This window comes from Crocuta crocuta, unplaced genomic scaffold, assembly GCF_008692635.1.
Source record: "Crocuta crocuta isolate KB4526 unplaced genomic scaffold, BGI_CrCroc_1.0 scaffold35, whole genome shotgun sequence".
Classification (NCBI taxonomy): domain Eukaryota; kingdom Metazoa; phylum Chordata; class Mammalia; order Carnivora; family Hyaenidae; genus Crocuta; species Crocuta crocuta.
This window is the reverse complement of record NW_027530625.1, coordinates 8,527,667-8,546,286: the sequence shown is the minus strand read 5'-3', so window position 1 is coordinate 8,546,286 and position 18,620 is coordinate 8,527,667. Positions and strand designations below refer to the sequence as shown.

The 18,620-nt window shown below is 53.4% G+C and overlaps 1 protein-coding gene across 1 annotated transcript in view; it reads right to left on the bottom strand.

Moving 5' to 3' along the window:
• Positions 1-5,931: 5,931 nt before the first annotated feature.
• The window catches only part of CFAP77 (cilia and flagella associated protein 77), a 130,961-nt gene continuing 118,272 nt past the window's right edge, over positions 5,932-18,620 (bottom strand). The window contains exon 6 of the mRNA XM_077768507.1: positions 5,932-6,124. Within this exon, the coding sequence (XP_077624633.1) occupies positions 6,002-6,124 (123 nt within the window). The 3' untranslated portion in view covers positions 5,932-6,001. The remainder of the gene's footprint in view (positions 6,125-18,620) is intronic.

Genomic DNA, 18,620 nt, shown 5'->3' with positions numbered 1-18,620 from the left:
GCCTTATCTGCCTCCGCATAGTCCCAGACCTGCGCTGTGACCTTGAGCAGACGCTTTCTGAGCCATGGTTTTTTTTCAGCTAGAGGGTGAGGATGATGTTGGCCACTTTACGTGGTCTTTACGGGGGCTCCGCACTGGGCTCTGATCCTGGAGAATAGCGGTTACGTAATTCGGGGTACCACTGACAATGGCCAGAGCCTTTGCCCTGGCAGCTTATCTTGTCTCGCTAGCCCCCACCACAGAGGTCGACTCCCCTCTTCGCCCAGGGCCCTCCCACTAAAACCTGTTTTTAATGTGGAGTGGGCAGGGGATCTGGATGATACAGGCCAGGGCCGGATGCTAAGATCTCTCTGTTCTGCAAACAGATGGGTTGGACAAGGATTTGGACAATTCGCGGGCCTTCAAGGTCGTGCTGTTCTCAACCACTTGTGTCGGTTTAGCTCAAAACCCCATGGATCTCCTGAAACCAGAAAGAGAACATACTCTCTAGCTTCCTCGCTTCCTCCTCCCCTGCTTCCCAGCTTTGTACCCTCCTCCCTTTTGCTTTCCCCCCTCCCTCCCTCCCTCCCTCCCTTTCGTCCTTCACAGCATGCTCTCTGGCCTGTGCTGGATGCTGGCGATGCCCTGGGAGATGTGACCCGAAGGACCTGCCTCACAAATCCAGTGAGAGCAGAGGTCCCCACCAATCCCAACTCCTCTTCATAGATAATTCCTCATTTTGTGGATTCAAATTTAAATTTTACTGGGGTGTCTGGAGGGCTCAGTTGGTTAAACGACAGACTTCAGCCCAGGTCATGATCTCGAGGTCCGTGGATTCGAGCCCCACGTCGGGCTCTGTGTTGACAACTCAGAGCCTGGAACCTGTTTTGGGTTCTGTGTCTCCCTCTCTCTGTCCCTCTCCCCCACTCTCTCTCTCAAAAATAAACAAACATTAAAAAAATCTTTAAAATTTACCTGCATTCAGTCCTAGGAACCTGTCTAAAAAGCCAACCTAGTTTCCTTCCTTCCTTCCTTCCTTCCTTCCTTCCTTCCTTCCTTCCTTCCTTCCTTCCTTCCTTCTCTGTCTTTCTTTCTTCCTTTCATGATTTCAAGCATCGAAGCATTTCCCAAGTAAGAAAGAAATGCAGCAAAAAGGCTGTTTGGTCCAAAAAGCCCAAAGCAAGAGAAAGTCGTTATTTGGAAACAGACCTGTGTGGCTTCAGCAAGGCCCACCTGCGCAGCCAGTCTGCTTGCTGCCATGAGATGTGCCCCCAAGTCTAAACCAGCCCTAGTTGAGGCACTGGCTGGGAAAGGTGAACCGAAGAGCCAAACCATCCCTGTCTGGGCCCCGGGGCCAACCCTGGGGACTGGGTTTAGATCTATGACCCACCAGCATGGCTTCCTCTTCCGACTTCCAGCCACCCACTGCCAGGCAGAAGCAGGAATCACCACCGGCTCACTGCTCCAGGCCCTGATGTAAATCCTGCACAGCAGTCACACTCCAGGATCCCATCTCTTTTCCTCTGGCCAAGAAAGCAATGGTCTGGTTATACATCAGAGACAGAGACAGAGAGACAGAGAGGGAGAGGACTGAGGAGTGACTGAATGAAGTTTGGGCTCTGGTTTCAAAATCTGGAAGTGGGGGCGCCTGGGTGGCTCAAGTCGGTTGCGCATCCGGCTGTTGATTTCAGCTCAGGTCGGGATCTCATGGTTTGTGGCTTCGAGCCCCATACTGGGCTTGGTGCTGAATGTGGAGCCTGCTTGGGATTCTCTCTCTTTCCTTCTCTCTCTCTGCCCCTCCCCTGCTGGCTCGCTCTCAAAAATAAATAAACTTTAAAGAAGAATCTGGAAGTAGACTGGAGGCAGTGGGGGTTGAGCATGAAAGGAAAGGCAGAGCAACCCCCCAGGAGGTCTGTCCCAGTGCTACTTTGGCTGCTAAGTCACCCTGCGCCCCCCCCACCCCAGTCTTCTCGGGAGGACTGGATGCTTTCTCAAGCCCCTCCCTGTTCCGGAGTCCTGTCTCCAGAGTCCCCGCCTCAACCCCCCATTCCTATAGTCACCCCCCTTCCTGCCAAGTGCTCAGTTTTAGGAACACGGCCCCTCCCACCTAGAGGGCGTTGTAAGGCATTCCCTGTGGCCGGTGAAGATGGTGCACATGGGCCTCTTTGTTTGGTTAAGATGGGTTGCTGCCAAGAAACTCAACCAAGAGGTAGAATGCCAACCAGCAGGGAAATGAGCAAAACCAAGAGCACAAGGCCGTAGCTCTGGTGACGGCCATCCTCCCCCGATGTTTACTGGTGGTTGAGGAGGAAGACTTGGGATGGAAAGCTAGGCTCTCCCCGTTTCCACCCATCTCGGAGACGTTTTGGGAGCAGGCTCGGGGACGTGTGGTCACTGGCCTGGGGCTCGCTTATTGACTGGACATGAACTTTCCATCTGTGAAGTCAGGGGAATGGTGGTGGAGGGTGATTCCCAAGCCCCCTCCTGGCTGGGACCTTCAGGGACTGGACTCTGGGTCTTGAAGGGCGGATAAAGCAACCCCAGCTGTGCCGGGGAGTGGGGGCGGGGGGGCAGCCAGGGTCCAAGGCAAGTGGGCGCAAGTGTTCAGCGGATGGAGCAAGATACCCAAGACAGTGGAAGCAGACGGGAATCTGACCCGAGGCTCCGTGTGGGCACGAATAATTAATGAGGAGGGAAGGGCCGAGCTGGGGGAGGGAAGGGCCGGGAACTTCCTCGGCCTCTGACTCGGGCCTGCCAGCGGGTGGCGCTGTAGGACAGGAGCTGAGGGACCCTGGGTGGTGAGCCGCTTCCAGCCTGGCCCTGGCCCGGGAGCTCCCAGAAGCTGGGATCTCCAGGACAGGATGGGGGGCGGGGGGGCGCTCCCAGGGCACCTGTCCCAGCCCCACAGAGTTTCCCAGCACGCGGCCCACCCTGCTGGGGCACGACCTGATCGCATAAGCAAAAGAGACGTCCGGTAGCTTTTTCTGGCCAACTCCATACTTCCTCTTGGCCTCGGGTCCTTGGAAAGAAAAGCGGGCCTGCAGGGGCCACGGCCGGGCACCCCTCTCTCTGCCACAGCCGCGCTGGCCCCGGCCTTTGGTGGACAGAACCTAATTTCGGGCCCCTCCGGAAATTCTGTGTCCTGATGTGTCCCCTTCCTCTTTCTGGAGCGAGCTTGAGCCAAAAAGTAGGTCCAGTTTGGGGCGCCTGGGTGGCTCAGTCAGTTAAGCATCCGACTTTCGCTTGGGTCATGATCTCGCGGTTCGTGGGTTCGAGCCCTGCGTCGGGCTCTGTGCTGACTGCCAGCTCAGAGCCTGGAGCCTATTTCAGAGTCTGTATCTCCCTCTCTCTCTGACCCTCCCCTGCTCACGCTGTCTCTCTCTCTCTCCTAGAAATAAGTAAAAAATATTAAAAAAAAAAAAAAAAAGTAGGTCCAGTTCAAAAATACCTTCACCTTCCTGATATACCTGGACACAAAGGCTTTCTGTTCCTTTGAAAAGCACATTCTCATCCCTCATTGCTGATAGGATTCTGGTCGCCCCTTTTCAGTGCACTTTACCAAGAAGATAATTCACATTAGTCTATTGCTTAAAAGTGCCAGCCCCTGTGTTAGTCATGTTGTACACATTCTTCACTGTAATCGTCACCTAATTCAGCGCAAGGAGATGTCCTGTACTGTGCCAGCGTCCGGTCTCACAGACAAGGCATAGAGAGGTTGAGACATTTGCTGGAGGTCACAGAGGACTTACTTCAGGAGGCTAGGCTTCACGCTCTCGGCCACGCGGAATGGCTACCAGCCCAGTGGCTAGGTCCCTTGGGCTCCCCTGTGCTCCCCACACCGGGCTCGCTGCTCCCTGTGGGGGGTCGGAAGGGTTCAGGGGGGCTCTAGCCAAAATCAGTGGGGATGCTTGTGTCTCTTGGGCTCATTTGGTGGGAGGAGGGCTTCTGGCCCTTGGAGTCGTTGGGGTCTGTCGAGGCCCTGGCTGGGCCAGGTTCCTGAGCAGTGTTAGTGTGTGTGGCCTTTGTATGGAGTTGGGACGCATGGGTGGGGTGGGGAGGACTGATCAGGAAACGCAATCAGACCTGCAATCACCAGACGTGGATGCGTCTCCCTGCCCAGCACTCGGCATGTAGGGGGCGTGAGCCGCAGCAGGCATTCCTGCAGCCCCCCACCCCCACCCCCCAGTTATCTCTGGCACTCACCGGAGCCGGGCCCTTGGGATCTTAGGTCCCCGATCCCATGCAACATCCCTGCTGGGGGAGGTACAAGGCATCACTGTCTTGTAGGGAATAAAACAAGCCAGTGCGAACTTTACTGGTGGCTGTTTCACGGGAGAGCTTGTGAGTAGGGCGCTTGGTTTTTGAGCTAAGATCTGAATGACAAGAAGGGGTGGGCAGGTGACAGTTGGGGGCCCAAGTGTTCCAGGGACAGGTGGAAGCAGGCGGAAAGCATAAGGCAGGAGCAAAGGCCGTGGCTGTGGGTAGCGAGGAGCAGGCGGGCGGTGGGGGCGGGAGATGAAGCCAGAAGGACGGCCTTGGGCTGCCTCACCTAGGGTGCCGTGGGCCGGGTGGGGAGGGTGGCGTGTCCCTCAAGAGCGTCGGAAGCTGCTGGAATGCAAAGGGGCTGCTCTGTGGAGAAGATGGCTGGGAGGGTAATGGGGAAAAAGGAAGGAACATACCACGGTCCTATGGACACAGGACGGGGCTCAGGAGGAGGGGATGGGTTGGGAGGTTTCGGAAGTGGCGTTGACAGGTTGGTTGCTGGATTCGAGGTGGAAGAGGAGGGTCAAGAGTAATGACGAGTTTTGCTTCGGCAGGAGGTCGATGGTGGTGTCGCATATGAGCAGGGAAGAACTGAGGGAGAAACCGGTTCGGTGGCCAAAAAAAAAAAACAAAAAAACCACAACAAACAAAACAAAAAAAATCAAGTGTTCTGTCTCAGCTGCGTTGACTTGCACGGAATAGCGGATGCTTGAGTGGAGCCATCAAGCGGGCAGTTGAGTAAGTGAGTCTGAAATCCCGGGGGGAGCTCTGGGCTGAAGAGCGGCGTTTGGAAGCTTCAGACGAGAAAAGGGATTTAAAAACTCGATGTGCCCGACTTCATACGGACACTGCAGGCACGTGTCAGAGAAGGCGATCTGCCTGGAGCAGTGTCCGTATCGAGCACCGTCTGAAGAGTCTCAACATTAGTCCTCGCACCCCTCGCCACTGGTTTACTGGTTTCCAAATAAAGGGAAAACAGGAAGAGGACAAATAGCATTTTTAATTGAAAATAGACCGATATATGATTTGCGGGGAGAAGGCAAGGGCGTGCGGAAAGACTGAGGTAAGAAGCGCCCAGGAGTTTGGCTAAAAGATTCCTTGGCTGGTACATCGCTGGCCCAGCTACTCACCCGGAAGACGGTCTCCTTTGGGCTGGGGTTGCCCTTCCAAGGTCAGCCTTGGCGGAGAAGTCCATGTTGGCCTGAGTGATTGACAGGTGCTGGCGTGGAGGAGGTGGGGGGAGGCCCTGAGTCAGGAGCATGGAGTCTTCCCATTCATGGGCCCCAGAGACATACTGCTGGCATGGGGAGACATCAGGCATCCGCCAAAGAACAGTTACCCTCATGTTCGGAATATAAAACGAGGGGCTTTTAAAGTATGTTACTGTCATGCTTTCTGCAGGAAATACACAGGTTGTTCTTAACGCTCAGTGGGCGGAGCCTAGGAATCGACCCTTAGCTTGGAGTCTAACACCTGCCCTTGTGATTTGGGTTCATGTAATCAGGTGAGGGCTTGAGAAGCGCAGGTGGGTGGGCTCCTGGGCGACGGGGAATCCCTAGTAGAGGGTTGCTGGGGCCAGGGTCGGTGAGTAGTGGCTAACCTGAAAAGTACTGGCTTATCAAAAAGAATCAATCTAAGACCCAAATCCAAGGACCTTGCCAAAGCAGAACCCATGTAAAAATGGGGGGGGGGGGTGTGAATGGGAGCTGGGGCAAGAAAGGCGAGTCCTCTGGGAGTTTTCTACTGTGTCAAGAAGGAGCTACGGGTGAGTGTAGTTGCCCATCCGCAGGGTCCCCTGGCGCACCGCACGCTCTTCCTGGTGGGCTCTGATTGCTCTCTGGCGATCAGCCTCGGTGGGGAAGGTGTCAAGATGGGAGCACACCTGTGGTTAGAAGGGAGCACAGGTCAGCGGGCACGGGTTCCTCCCAGGTGCTCCCCTTCTCTCCTTGCCCGCCCCCTGCTTCCATCTTAGAGCCGTCACACAAATCATCTGTGAGAGGGGAAGACGTGAAGAGTAAGTGCTGGGCTGAGAGCACCCTGGCACTGAGCGGTGACGGGCCGCGGGCAGAAGGCAGCGAGGGCAAAGCTGCTCCGTGCCTAGCACGTTTCTTTCCTTTTTTAAAAAGTTTTTTAAGTTTATTGATTTATTTTGTGAGAGAGCATGAGCAGGGGAGGGGCCGAGAGAGAGAGAGAGAATCCGAGGCAGGTTCCGTGCTGCCAGCACGGAGCCCAGTGCAGGGCTCGAACTCACGAACCCTGAGATCATGCTCGGAGCCGAAATCAAGGGTCGGACGCTTAACTGACCGAGCCACCCAGGCGCCTCCCAGCATGTTTCCTTCCGTCCGGCTTGTTGCCAGAAAGATGTGTGTGTGATAAACGTCACCTGATGATGACTGGGGTCGCTGTGCTGTGGGACCCAATAGCCCACATCGCCCTTCACCTGCTGATCTTCCACCATGAAAACCCCCAGACGAGCCGCCCTCTCCAGGGGGTAGCTCCGGGCCCAGTCAGTGCTCCTTGCTGGGCATCTGCTCCAAGTCCCTCCTGCCAGGGGCAGCCGCCCCAGGAGGCAATAGTACCGGAACCAGAGTTCAAGAATGCCACCCTTCTGGAGGAGACATGAGACACGGGTCCAATGAGTGTCTCTTCGGTTAAAATGTTATGCGATCAATATTTCAGTCTGCCCTTCCTTCTCAAGAAACAGTGGTGGGCAAAGCCCCTTCTGTCTCCTGGGTCTGTTATGTCACCCCCAGTAGCAAGAAGAGCGCCCCTAAAATGGCATTTCTCCTTTAGGATAACCTATAGGAGGCCCAGGGTAGAAAGGTTTCGCTTGCTTGTTCATTCATCCGTTCATTCATTCATTTTCTCATGCATTCATGTAACACATATTTATTAAGTAAATAAATACGTGCTCTGTGCCAGGCACTGGGGATACCGCAAGAAACAAGATGGATTTTCTGTCCACTCAGGGAGCTTTTAATCTAGAGGAGGAGCAGACAGCAACAATAATTTTGCAGCTGCTTCATTAGAACTCACAGAGTCGGGGGTGTGCGGCGAGCACAGGCAGCATGAGCTCAGCCCTCACGGGAGTCGGGGGTCCCCCCATCCCGGGGAAGGGACGTGAAGGGGAGGCTGGAAGGCGAGCAGGGGTTTCCCAGGCTAAGGGGGCAGCACGCGCGCTGGCCCCCAGGCCCACCGGAGCCCCGGTTCACAAGGGGACGAGGCCGGCAGGCATTCCCTCTGGGGTCGCAGGAGCAGATGAAGGCTCTTAGGGATGTGAAAGCAGGACCCGATCTTGTCAAGAGTCCAGGCCCATCGGGCCGCCCTCCGGGGTGCACAGCGAAGCCCCAGTGCTGCCTGCCTTTCAGTGTGGAAAGGCGAGAGAAAGGAAAGACGGGGAGAGGACACACAAGTTCAAGGCAGTAGAGGACAAGGAGGAGCTTCTAAGGAGTCTCTGTGCTCGGGGCCCCGCACGCCGGCCCCCGTCTCAGAACACAGAGGCCCGGGACCTCCCCACCCCCAGGAAAAGTCATGACCTTCACCAGAGCGTGTGGCCCAACTGGTTTCCTGCTGGCAGAGAACCGGGGAATGTCTCTACCAAGACCAGATGCAGAGCTGATGTGACCTGGTCCCCTGCAGCCTGCACGTGCCTCCTGGCCCTGGGCTCCTCCAGTCCAGGCTCCTCCAGTCCAGGGAGCGTGTGCTCACCATCAGGGTACCTGAGGGCCCCATGGAATCCAAGCGGACTGTGTTCATCATTTTACAGATGAGGGGACTGAGGCCCAGAGCAGCTGGTCCATGGTTGGCTGCCCAGGGAATCGATGTCAGAGGAACTGTTTTAGTCTCCACCCCACCCCACCCCTGGGCACTAAGTTGTGGATTCTTTCTAGAAAACTCTGCTGCAGCCACGGCTCACGTGGCTTCTTTCTCCCACGACTCACTCATGAGGTTGAAAGGGAGTAGGGGTTACAGAAGCTCATTAGAAGCTCCTGAGAGTCAGCTGGTGGTGTGTTTAGTTGTGAGTTCAAGACATAAACTGTGTTCTTCATTCTCGGGTAGGTAGACCCTTAGGAGACTCTGCAGAAAGCCTTGGGCCCTCTCCTCTGGAGGAAAAGATACTCCAAATCCTAATGTACAAAACAGTGTGGGTCGCCACTTCAAGATTTGCAGACCCTTTGCAAGTCCCCTGTCACTTCTGGGAGCCACGGCAGGGGAGGCACTTCTGGGAGCCACGGCAGCCACAGCCTCAGGTTTTGAATTTCTCGGATGTGCATCAGGATCGTCTGGGACTCTCGGAACCCAGGCAGAGCCTGAGCCCAACATCAAAGCTACTGAGTCCTCTAGCACAGGGCCCTTGCTACAGTCACCTGATGCGTCCCTGGGCCCAGGGCTCAATACCTGTGCTCAACTCATTTTGATCACTCAAACCACGATACTGTTCTCAGATTCATCTCCAAGTCCAGAAAAGTCACCAAGTAGTCACGTAAAAGTTGTCAGGAAGAAAGAAGACTCTACACTTTATGGAGGAAGAAAATAGCCAACAAACAAAAGGCTTCCAAGATGTACCGTTGTGTCCCTTCTGGCAAGGGATGGGTTGATTTTTATACTGTGACATGATTTTCTGGACACCCATGCTTTCCAGAAGGCAGCTAAAGGCTCTCAGGGAGGCTGGCACTTTGGGTCTCCAGAGGCCTCCTGGGCACCTTGGCTGATTCACATGCCCAGCCGGCTGGAACTCAGGTGCCCACGGTCTCCTGGAGCATCCAGAGTGGCGATAGTTTCCTCCTTGGTGGCCAGCCACCAATGGCTCTTGACAGCCCACATCTCTGCTATTTCCATGCATCTCCCCACAGCCCTTGAAGTGGGCTGAATGGTGACCCCAAAAGAGATATGCCCACTTCCTAACCATTGGAATCTGTGGATGTGATCTTATTTGTAAAAGAAGGTCTTTGCAGATAGAAGTAGTTTAAGGATCTCAGGATTATTCAGGAAGGCTCTGATTCCAATGACAAGGCTGTGTGAGACAGAAGACACTCTGGAGTGATGTGGCCACAGCTCAGGAGTGCCAGGAGCCACCAGTAGCTTCAAGAGAAAAGGAAGCATTCTTCCCCACGACTTTTGGTGGGAATGCAGCCCTGCTGATATCTTGACTTTGGATTTCTGGCCTCCAGAACTGCCAGAGAATACATTTCTATTGTTTAAATCCCCATGTTTATGATATTTTGTTATGGCAGCCGCAGGAGATGAATATAACCTCCAAGCCATCCCCTGGGCAGCTCAGTGTGCAGGAATGGCAGATGGTTCTGATGGCAGTGGATGGGTGGTATTGAATATGGTGTTGATGGTGGCTAGTGTTGGGGGTGGGTGGTGTTGATGGTAGGTGGTGTTGATTTGGTGTTGGTGGGTGGTGTTGATGGAGGGTAGTATTGATAGTGGGTAATGCTGATGGTGGGTGGTATTAATGGTAGGCGGTGTTGATTTGGTGTTGATGGTGGGTGGTGGTGACAGTGGGTGATGGTGATGGGGGGTGGTGGTGATGGTGGGTGGTGTTGACAGTGGGCAGTATTGACAATGGGTGGTGCTATGTGGGTGGTGGTGACGGTGGGTGGTGTTGATTTGGTGTTGGTGGTGGCAGGCTCAGCACTCGCTCTCATCTTCTGAGGAGAGGGCAGAGGATCCAGCCCCAAGGAGCTACTCAGCTCGGAGATAATCAGGTTAAAACCAGCACAGAGACAAAAGAGAATCCTGGGAGAAGAAATTTTCTTTTTTTTGCCGTCTCCTCTTAGAAACTTTGGTGAGAAAGAAACGTTCATTCATCTAAAAACTATGGATTAAGCACCTACTATGTGCCGGGGAAGATGCACACCTCTTATACTTTGGCATTCCAAGTTCCATTTTTCCTTTGGCGTTCTAGAAGGGTATTTCGGGCATAGGAGGCTCAGGCCAGTGACTGATCGTATGCATTCTGGCACCCATTATGTTTTCGGCCACACTGGGTGGCGGTGGGGGAGGCAGAAATCATGCCGCGTGAAGTCTCTGATGGATGTCAGAATTCCCATTCCAGCAGGAACCTTGTGGAGTTAAGTTTTCCAAGACGGGGGAGCTCAAGCGAGTGCCCAGCCCCGGAGCCCTGTGAGGGGGGGTCTGCATCCGTCCTGTTCAGGACCCCCAATGCCTGGCATGGGGCCATGTTGAAACAGCTGGAAGGGTGTGCAAACGAGTGAGTGAGCGAATGAAGGCAGTGGGCAGGGTTCACCTGGTCTCAGGTGGTCAGGGATGGCTCCTCAGGCCCGGTGGGCCTTGAAAGTGGCCTCGAGGGGTCAGTATGATGGGAAGGGAGGTGCAGGGGAAGTGGTGTGAGCAGGGGTGGAAGGGCAGGTATGCATCCTGGCCTTGGTGTCCAAGGTGAAAACCAAAGGAGAGTCGTGGTGGTTGGGTCTGATGGACTCTCCCAAAGGCTAACTGAAGCAAACGCTTGCCCCCAACGTGGGATGTGTCCTTAGAAAGAGAAGGGAAACCGGGTCTCTTCAAATCCCCAAATTCTCCAGCAGAATCCCCGAGTCCACGGAGAGGGGAGGTCCAGCTCTCAGGATGCCAGGAAGCAGGGTGTCCCTCTGCGGAATCCATCCTGCTCCCCAAGAACAGACCCTTGGGCAGTCCCACAGCAGGCTCGCTGTTTGCCAAGCACAGCACATGGATTTCACAGGAGCCCCAGAACATCCGGACCTTGTCCCCATCTTACAGATGGGGAAACGGAGGCCCAGAAAGGTTAAGTCGCTTGCACCAGTCGCACAGATTGAAACCAGAGCTGGGGGAATCCGGCCCTGGTCTTCATTGACAAACTCCACTCCCATGAACAAACACTCATGAAATGAGTCAGGTGAGTCACTGCTGAGAACGTTGTGGCTCCTCTCCCACAGGCACACTCTCCTCTCCTAAAATAGCAGCTCAGCCAGAGACGACGATCCTCATTACAAGTCAGGCCTCAAGCCGTGTGTGGTCACGACCCCACAGACCCCTGGAGTCGGAGGAGGAAGAGTACAGAGCAAGGAATTCCTTTGGAGATGCTTCTAAATTAAGCCATCTGCGGTCTGCTTCCGCCCGGAGGTAAGAAATCGTAGCGGCTTTGGCAGGAGACAGCTTTGCTGAATGGGGCTGAGTCACTCTAGGGTCCATGCAGGTAAATAAGAGGCAAGCGCCACAGCCTGCCAGCCGCCCCAGGAGCAGGGCGAGTGGGGGCAGCTCTGCCCTGGCTGGCCAAGGCTCTGGTCCTGTTTGAACGGGCAGCCTCTAGATAGCATTGGCCACAATAGGGACGGGACACCTCCGCTGTGCTGTACACCTGGGGATATGCCGGTGAGATAGGCCAGGGCACTTGCCCCCATGGACTTTGCAGGACGGCGTGGGAGGTGGCCACTAAAAACACTACACGTGTTTAATGGCAATTTAATAGGACTGTGGGTGCGGAGTTGACTCCAGCTGGGGGCCAGGAAGGCCTTTCTAGAGACGATGGGGGGGCTGAGCAGGGGAAGAGGAAGGGAGAATGTCCCAAAAGGTGGGAGCCAGCCACCATTGCGCCCTGCAATGGGAAGAATTTGGGCAAATCACAGAAAGGAGAGCAAATCAATGTGGCTGGGGGACAAGCTGGGGCAGTAGGGCTGAGCAGCCGTCACAGATCTCAAGAGATTTGCGTTCACCGCTGGTCCTAGGAACCCTGGTCCCCTCCCCAGATGACATTTGTTGACTCCCTGCAACCCAACTGGAATGGAAGATTCCCAGAAACTCAGAGTTGGAAGAGACCCTGGACATCATAGACTCCAACTCCACGGATGAGCCATCCGGGCGCCAAGGTGGGCAAGGCTTCTCCGGTTCTGGGCTCAGCTTGAGCCCGGCCACCAGCCCATCACCTTTTCCTGAGTCTACCCACCCCCCCGCCCCCCCCAGCCCCTGGCCCCACTGGGCCCCAGGGAATCTAAATTCCTGGATTCCATCTCCCACTGCAGTTGAAAGCATCTACACTCTTCTGGTCCACTTTCTTCGAAGCAGCTTTTCATCTGATTCATACCCTTCATTGTACCTCCGCCACTTTGTTAATTCTGCGCAAGACTTCATGCTTCCTTCTTTGAGGCTGGTCCGTCCATTCTTCTCTTCTTAGCATCTAAAGTCACCTGCTAGCTAATTACCTTTCAGTCTTTACCGTTTATATAACTAGCATGAGCAATTCCTTTGCCCTCTGAATTGTCTTTGATCTCATCTCAGTTTCAAGTTTTGAGTGTATTTATTTTTGTTCGGTTCTCTTTTCATCTAATTTCTATCAAATTTCCGTTTGGGTTTCTTCTTTGGTCTTTTAGTTATTTATAAATGTGCTTTTTAAATGGCCAGGCAATTATATTAGTTACATTTGTGACTGATTTCTAATTTAATTTCTTTGATGCCAAGGTGATTTGCATGAATCAGACCCCTTTGTATTTGTTCAGTTTTTACTTTTTATGCTTCCTTGCAAAGCGTGATCTATTTTCAACAGAAAACCCCTTAGTGGGATGGCGTGCTGTCATTACAGAGCAGGTGCCCAGTGACCTGGGTTAGGGGACAAGATGTGGCCACTGCCCTTTCGTTTGTCTACTTTATTTGAGTATCCGCTATGTACCAGGCTAGGCACCAGGAAGACTGGAAGAACTTAGAAGGCTTCTGCTATCGTGGACCCAGGAAACAGTAATGAAAATATAATCACACAACTAATTATTCAATTAGAGTTGCGCTAAGTACTAAAAAACTACCAGATTTTTAAAAACAGAATTCTTTTTAAGTAATCTCTACACCCAGCACGAGGCTTGAACCCACAACCCTGAGATCGAGAGTTGCACGTTCCATTCACGGAGCCAGCCAGGCGCCTCAGAAGTACCAGATTTGTAAGAGCTCATAATACAATCAAACTCGTACTTCGGGGCCGGGGAAGCCTTCCTGAAGGGATAACATACAAGCAGAGACTCAAAGAATAAGACAGAGATGGGGGTAGGGGTGAGGGGTGAGAGTGGTGTTGCCCTCCCACGGCAATAAAACAATGAGGAAGAAGAAATCAACGGGCCATTCACGGAGGGGAGATCTGAAGGCCAGCAGACACAGGAAACAAGCGCAGACCAATGTTTGTAATCAGGGAATAAAGAAATGGCATTTCCTGCCCATCCCACTGACGATAACGGTAATAAGCCTGACGTTAGAAGTGGGAACTTTCATAGACCACCCGCAAGGGTGTTAAGTGGTACAACTATTGGAGAGGATTTGGCATTACCTGGAAAGGCTGGGCTTGTGTGCACCCTACAAACCAGAGTCCATGTTTAGAAACTTTCGAAAATGCCCACCAAGAGATGCGTACGGGAACCCTCATTGTAACAGGATAAGAAGTGTTAGAAACAGCTGCACGCCCATCAGTGGGGACTGGATAAGCTAAAGCCGGTCAGTTCACATAGTGGAACCCTCTGCCTCAGTTCACATGAACACCCAGAGTGGCCCTGTCCAACACGGCGGCCACGAGCTGCATGTGGCTATTGAAATTTGAAGTAACTACAATGAAATGAGATGAAAAATTCAGCCCCTTTGTCATACTAAAGCCCATCCCAAGTGCTCCATAAACCCACGTGGCCAGCGGCCACTGATGGACAACGTGTCCATCATCACAGAAAGTTCTATGGGACAATGCTGCTCTAGAGCGGGGCTGAGTCACCGTAGGGTCCATGCATCAACACGTATAAATCTCGAAAACAGTGTTGCAGGGGAACGAGAGTTTAATGGAACAGAATGGAACATGCGTGTGATGCCATTTATATGAAAGATTTAAAAAATTTTTTTAAACATTTATTTATATTTGAGAGAGAGAGAGAGAGAGAGAGAGAATCCCAAGCAGGCTCCATGCTGTCAGCACAGAGCCCGATGCGAGGCTTGAACCCACGAACCACAAGATCATGACCTGAGCTGAAATCAAGAGCCGGATGCTCAAATGACTGAGCTGCCCAGACGCCCCTCCATGAAAGACTGAAAACCTGCAAAGGGCCCCTGTGTTGTGCAAGCACGTGTATGACGCAGAGTTGGAAGAAAGTAGAGGGGAGTCGTGCCGAGCACTGCCTTCAGGAGGGTCGCGACTGGAGTCAGCGAAGGAGGCTGAGAGGGCGTCTGTTTTATCTGAAAGGAATTACTGCCTTTTCCTCTCTTTAGCGCGAAAAAGCAAGGCGGCCTTTCGAAACTGCGTTTTGGAGAAGTGGCTTGGGGGCGAGGGACGGAGGCTCGCGGGGGCCCCTCCCTCCACGCACAGCTGGGACAGACTTGTTCTGTGTTACGAGATTTGTCTGCCGGGGATTTGTGCGTGGTTCCATCCGAATCGTGAGCTTTGCGACCAGACGAAGTTTCCCAACTGGGGGTTTGTGACTCTGCGGACTTGCCCCGCGTTAGACTTAATCCCGATCGCTGGGCACAGTCATCTCGGTGCCTAAGACATCGTCCAGGACCCAAGGAGGAAAGACGTGGTCATTCTGCCTCGTGACACCAGCCTTCGCCATGTGCCAAAAAGAGTGAGCAGCGTTTTGCCTTCCGTCTTTCCCCGCCTCCTTTCTGTCTTCTCCCTCTGCGTGAGGCCTCTGCTGCAGGAGAGCATAGGGGGGGCCATGGCATGGGGCTCTTTATGGCATAGAGAGGGGCATTGCTGTCCTTTGTGAGGCCACACCAGGGGCACATGGAGGGCGTTGCTTGTGCTCAGCGCGGCCGGGAAGGACTCAACGCCGGTGGGCAGGCGCGCTGGCTCGGTCCAGGCCCTCGACACGGTCCTGGGCCAGCTGGGCCAGCGGACCCTCCGGTCCCCTCTCATTAGCCACACAATAGTCCCCCAACTGGACGCCACGCCTGCCAGGGCCAAGTCCTGGGGCCACGAAGGCAAAAGGCAGAACTTGAGAAAAAAAAATAATAATCAGGGTGCCTGGGGGCGCTCAGTCGGTTGAGTGTCCGACTTCGGCTCAGGTCATGATCTCACAGTTCATGGGTTCCAGCCCCACGTCGGGCTCTGTGCTGACAGCTCAGAGCCTGGAGCCTCTTTGGATTCTGTGTCTCCCTCTCTCTCTGACCCTCCCCTGCTCACACTCTCTCTCTCTCTCTCTCTCAGAAATAAATAAAACATTAAAATAATAATAATAAAATCTGTCGAAGACCTAAAAAAATTTTTAAAAGGCAGCTAGAGAAATCTTAGTTTAGTTTCGGTTAGGGGGGTTGGGTTCTTGTTGTTTTTTGTTTTTTTAAGTGACAGCCACTCAGGAGACTGGGAGAGAGGTTTTGCTTTCAAAGATTGAGGGGCTGTCTCCTCTAATGAGGGGTACTTGAAAATTATGGATCAGTCCCAGGTCAGTAATTTCTGTCAAGCTCAGGGCAGCTGGAGGTCAGAGGCCCGGGTAGAACACACCTCCGAGCAAGACATCACTGGCAAACAGGCTGAGCCCCAAACCCTGATGGAGACGGTGCGTAGCTTAAGTAATTAACGAGGGTGACTCTCTCTCTGGAGACATCTGGTCCCCTGTGTTGTTATTCTGCTACTGGCTCTAATTTCTCCGTGGTCCAAAAATAGAGCAAGGACACGGGGCCTGACCCTCCCTGCTGACACACGCTGCGTTTTCAAAGAACATCCAAGCTCAGGCTTAGGAAACAAACTTCCTGCCTCCCCGCGTGGCACCTCGAGGAATCACCATGTCAGGGGAGGGAGGGGCTGGGGGGAAGCGGAATCCAGGTTTTGCTGCACTGACTCTGGGGCTCTTTGAGCCTTCCTGGGGTCGAAGGGAAGACCAGCGTGCGCGCCTTTGAAAAGCAGAATTGACTTGCTATTTCCAGAAGTCATGCCTGCGCCTCCAGAGCACGTCCAAGGATTTGCTGAGGCAACTCAACGAGTCAACGGCTGCGACCAAAGTTGGACAATGGATCTTTTTGCTGGACGCCGGTGGATAAGTGACCAGGGATCACCACGGTGGTGGGGTGTTTGGCTGAACTTCCCCAAAACCTCCAGGTCAGCTCCCACGTCTGCCTCTTCAGCTTCTAAGTTTCAGAGGCTTCAGGGAAGTGAGAGTCATAATGGATCATTGAGGGGAACTGAGAACGCACCAGACCCTCCTTCACTCTCTGAGGCCTTTTCCTGGTGGCCAGTTATCGCCCTGCTCCAGCCTCCAAAGACCGCATCTGGGCAACGAACACTCATCCGACTCAAGTGTGCTACTCTTATGTTTCAAGTGGCCTGACCTTTCTTTTTTGAAAGAACTTTATTGAGATATAATTCACTATCATCAGGCTCACCCATTTAAAGTACATAAATCAATGACTTTAGGTATATTCACAGGCTGGTACATTTCCATCGCCCCCGAAAGAAGCCGTCTACCACTGGGGAGACGTCACCCCCCATTTCCCTTCCCCGAACTCCTGGCAGCCGCTTCTCTCTGTCTGTATGGATTTGCCTGGACACTTCCTAGAAATGGACTCACACGACGAGCCACGGTATTTTATGACCGGCTTCTTTCCCTTCGCATAATGTTTCCAAGGTTCCTCCACACCGTGGCAGGTAGCAGGATGTAATTCTTCTGTTTGGTGGAATGACGTTCTGTTGTGTGGATCTACCACGTTTTGTGGACCCGTTCATTCATCGGGTACGGATGCGTGGGTTGTTTCCACTTTGGGGCCAGGATGAATAACGCCGCCGTGAACACGCGTGTACACGTCGTTACGTGGACACGGGTTCTTATCTCTTGGTGAGATGACTGGCCCTGGAATCACTGGGGGGCAGGTGGGGACTCCAGCCTTTTGAAGGACTGTCCCGGGGCTTTCCAAAGGGCTGCACCATCTTTTATTCACATCAGCGACACAGAGGGTTCCAATTTCTCTGCATCTTCGCCAACACTTGTTAGTGTCTGTTTCTTTTTTCTTTTTTCTTTTTTTTTTTAATTGTAGCCACCCTAGTTATGGGAGCCAAGCAGTGTCCCTCTGAGGCCTGATTTACGTTTCCCTGATGGCTCATGATGTTGGGCATTCTTCACGTGCTTATTGCCCATCTGTGTATCTTCTTTGGAAGAATGTCTATACAATCCTTTGCCCATTTCAAATTTGATTATAATGGGGCGCCTGGGTGGCTTGGTCGGTTGAGCGTCTGACTTCGGCTCAGGTCTTGATCTCACGGTCTGTGGGTTCGAGCCCCACGTCGGGCTCTGTGCTGACAGCTCAGAGCCTGGAGCCTGCTTCGGATTCTGCGCCTCCCTCTCTCTCTGCCCCTCCCCTGCTCACATTCTGTCTGTCTGTCTCTCTCTCAAAGATAAATTTAAAATTTTTTAAAAATTAAAAAAACTTTTTGACTAGATTATTTATCTTTTCATTACCGAGTTGTAAGGGTTGTATTTATACTCGTAGATACAAGTCCTGTATCAGAGATAGGGTTTGCAAATATTTGTTCCTTTTCTGTGGGTTGTCTTTTCACTGAGTTATCATTTGAACCAACAAAGTTGCCGACCGTGACGACGTGCTGGTGGTGTCCAATTTATCTGTTTTCCTTTAGTGGGTTAGAGTTGATCTCCTCCTGTATACATTCCCTTCCCTAGTAACGCAGCACAAAAAGAGGAGGGCTTTCGGGATACTCCGCTGCCTGTTCACACAGCCACGTGGAGGCAGGGACGGTGAGCGGCCTTCGTTTCACAGATCACATCCACTCAGACCGATGGTGGCTGCCCCGTTATACAATATTCCCAGGCTGAAACGCGGCTCGAGTAGAAGTGTGCAGGGATCAGCTGGCAGGGTTCCCCTGGGCACACGCGGGAGAGGGTGCTGCTTAGGGGACTCTCTGGGAGATGATACGAGTCCCCCACTGGAGATGAATGAAGATTTGGAAGCCACAGGAGGAGACAGCCAGGTCCTCACCTGCCCTTAACTCTGTCTCCCTTTTCAGGTCCCCGTGGGTCACCCTCACCTGGGTTGGCTAGTGGGTCCGTGAGCGAGGGGAGAGCACAGAGGCAGAAAGGGATGGGTGGGGAGGCCAGGAGGAGGGGCGGCCCCAGTGCAGCATGGACACAGAAACTCAGGGGACCGACCAACACCACCGTGGTCACATCAGGGCAAGGATACGCTTTCTTTTTTTAGTGGTTCTGCTTTTAAAAACCATTAAATCCTTGTGTAGACTGCCAAGCCAGGGGAGGAAGCTTGCGGGAGATGGCTTTCCACGGGCCCATAAGAGAGGAGCGAGTTCCTCCTGATAAACCCTCAAGTGTGGCCCGAAGACTGTGCCCCGTGGCGAGTCCGGCTCACATCCCCCTTCTGCTTGGCGCATCTGGGCCATGGGAGTCGGCCTGTCTCTGGGAGCCTCTGTGGACACCACC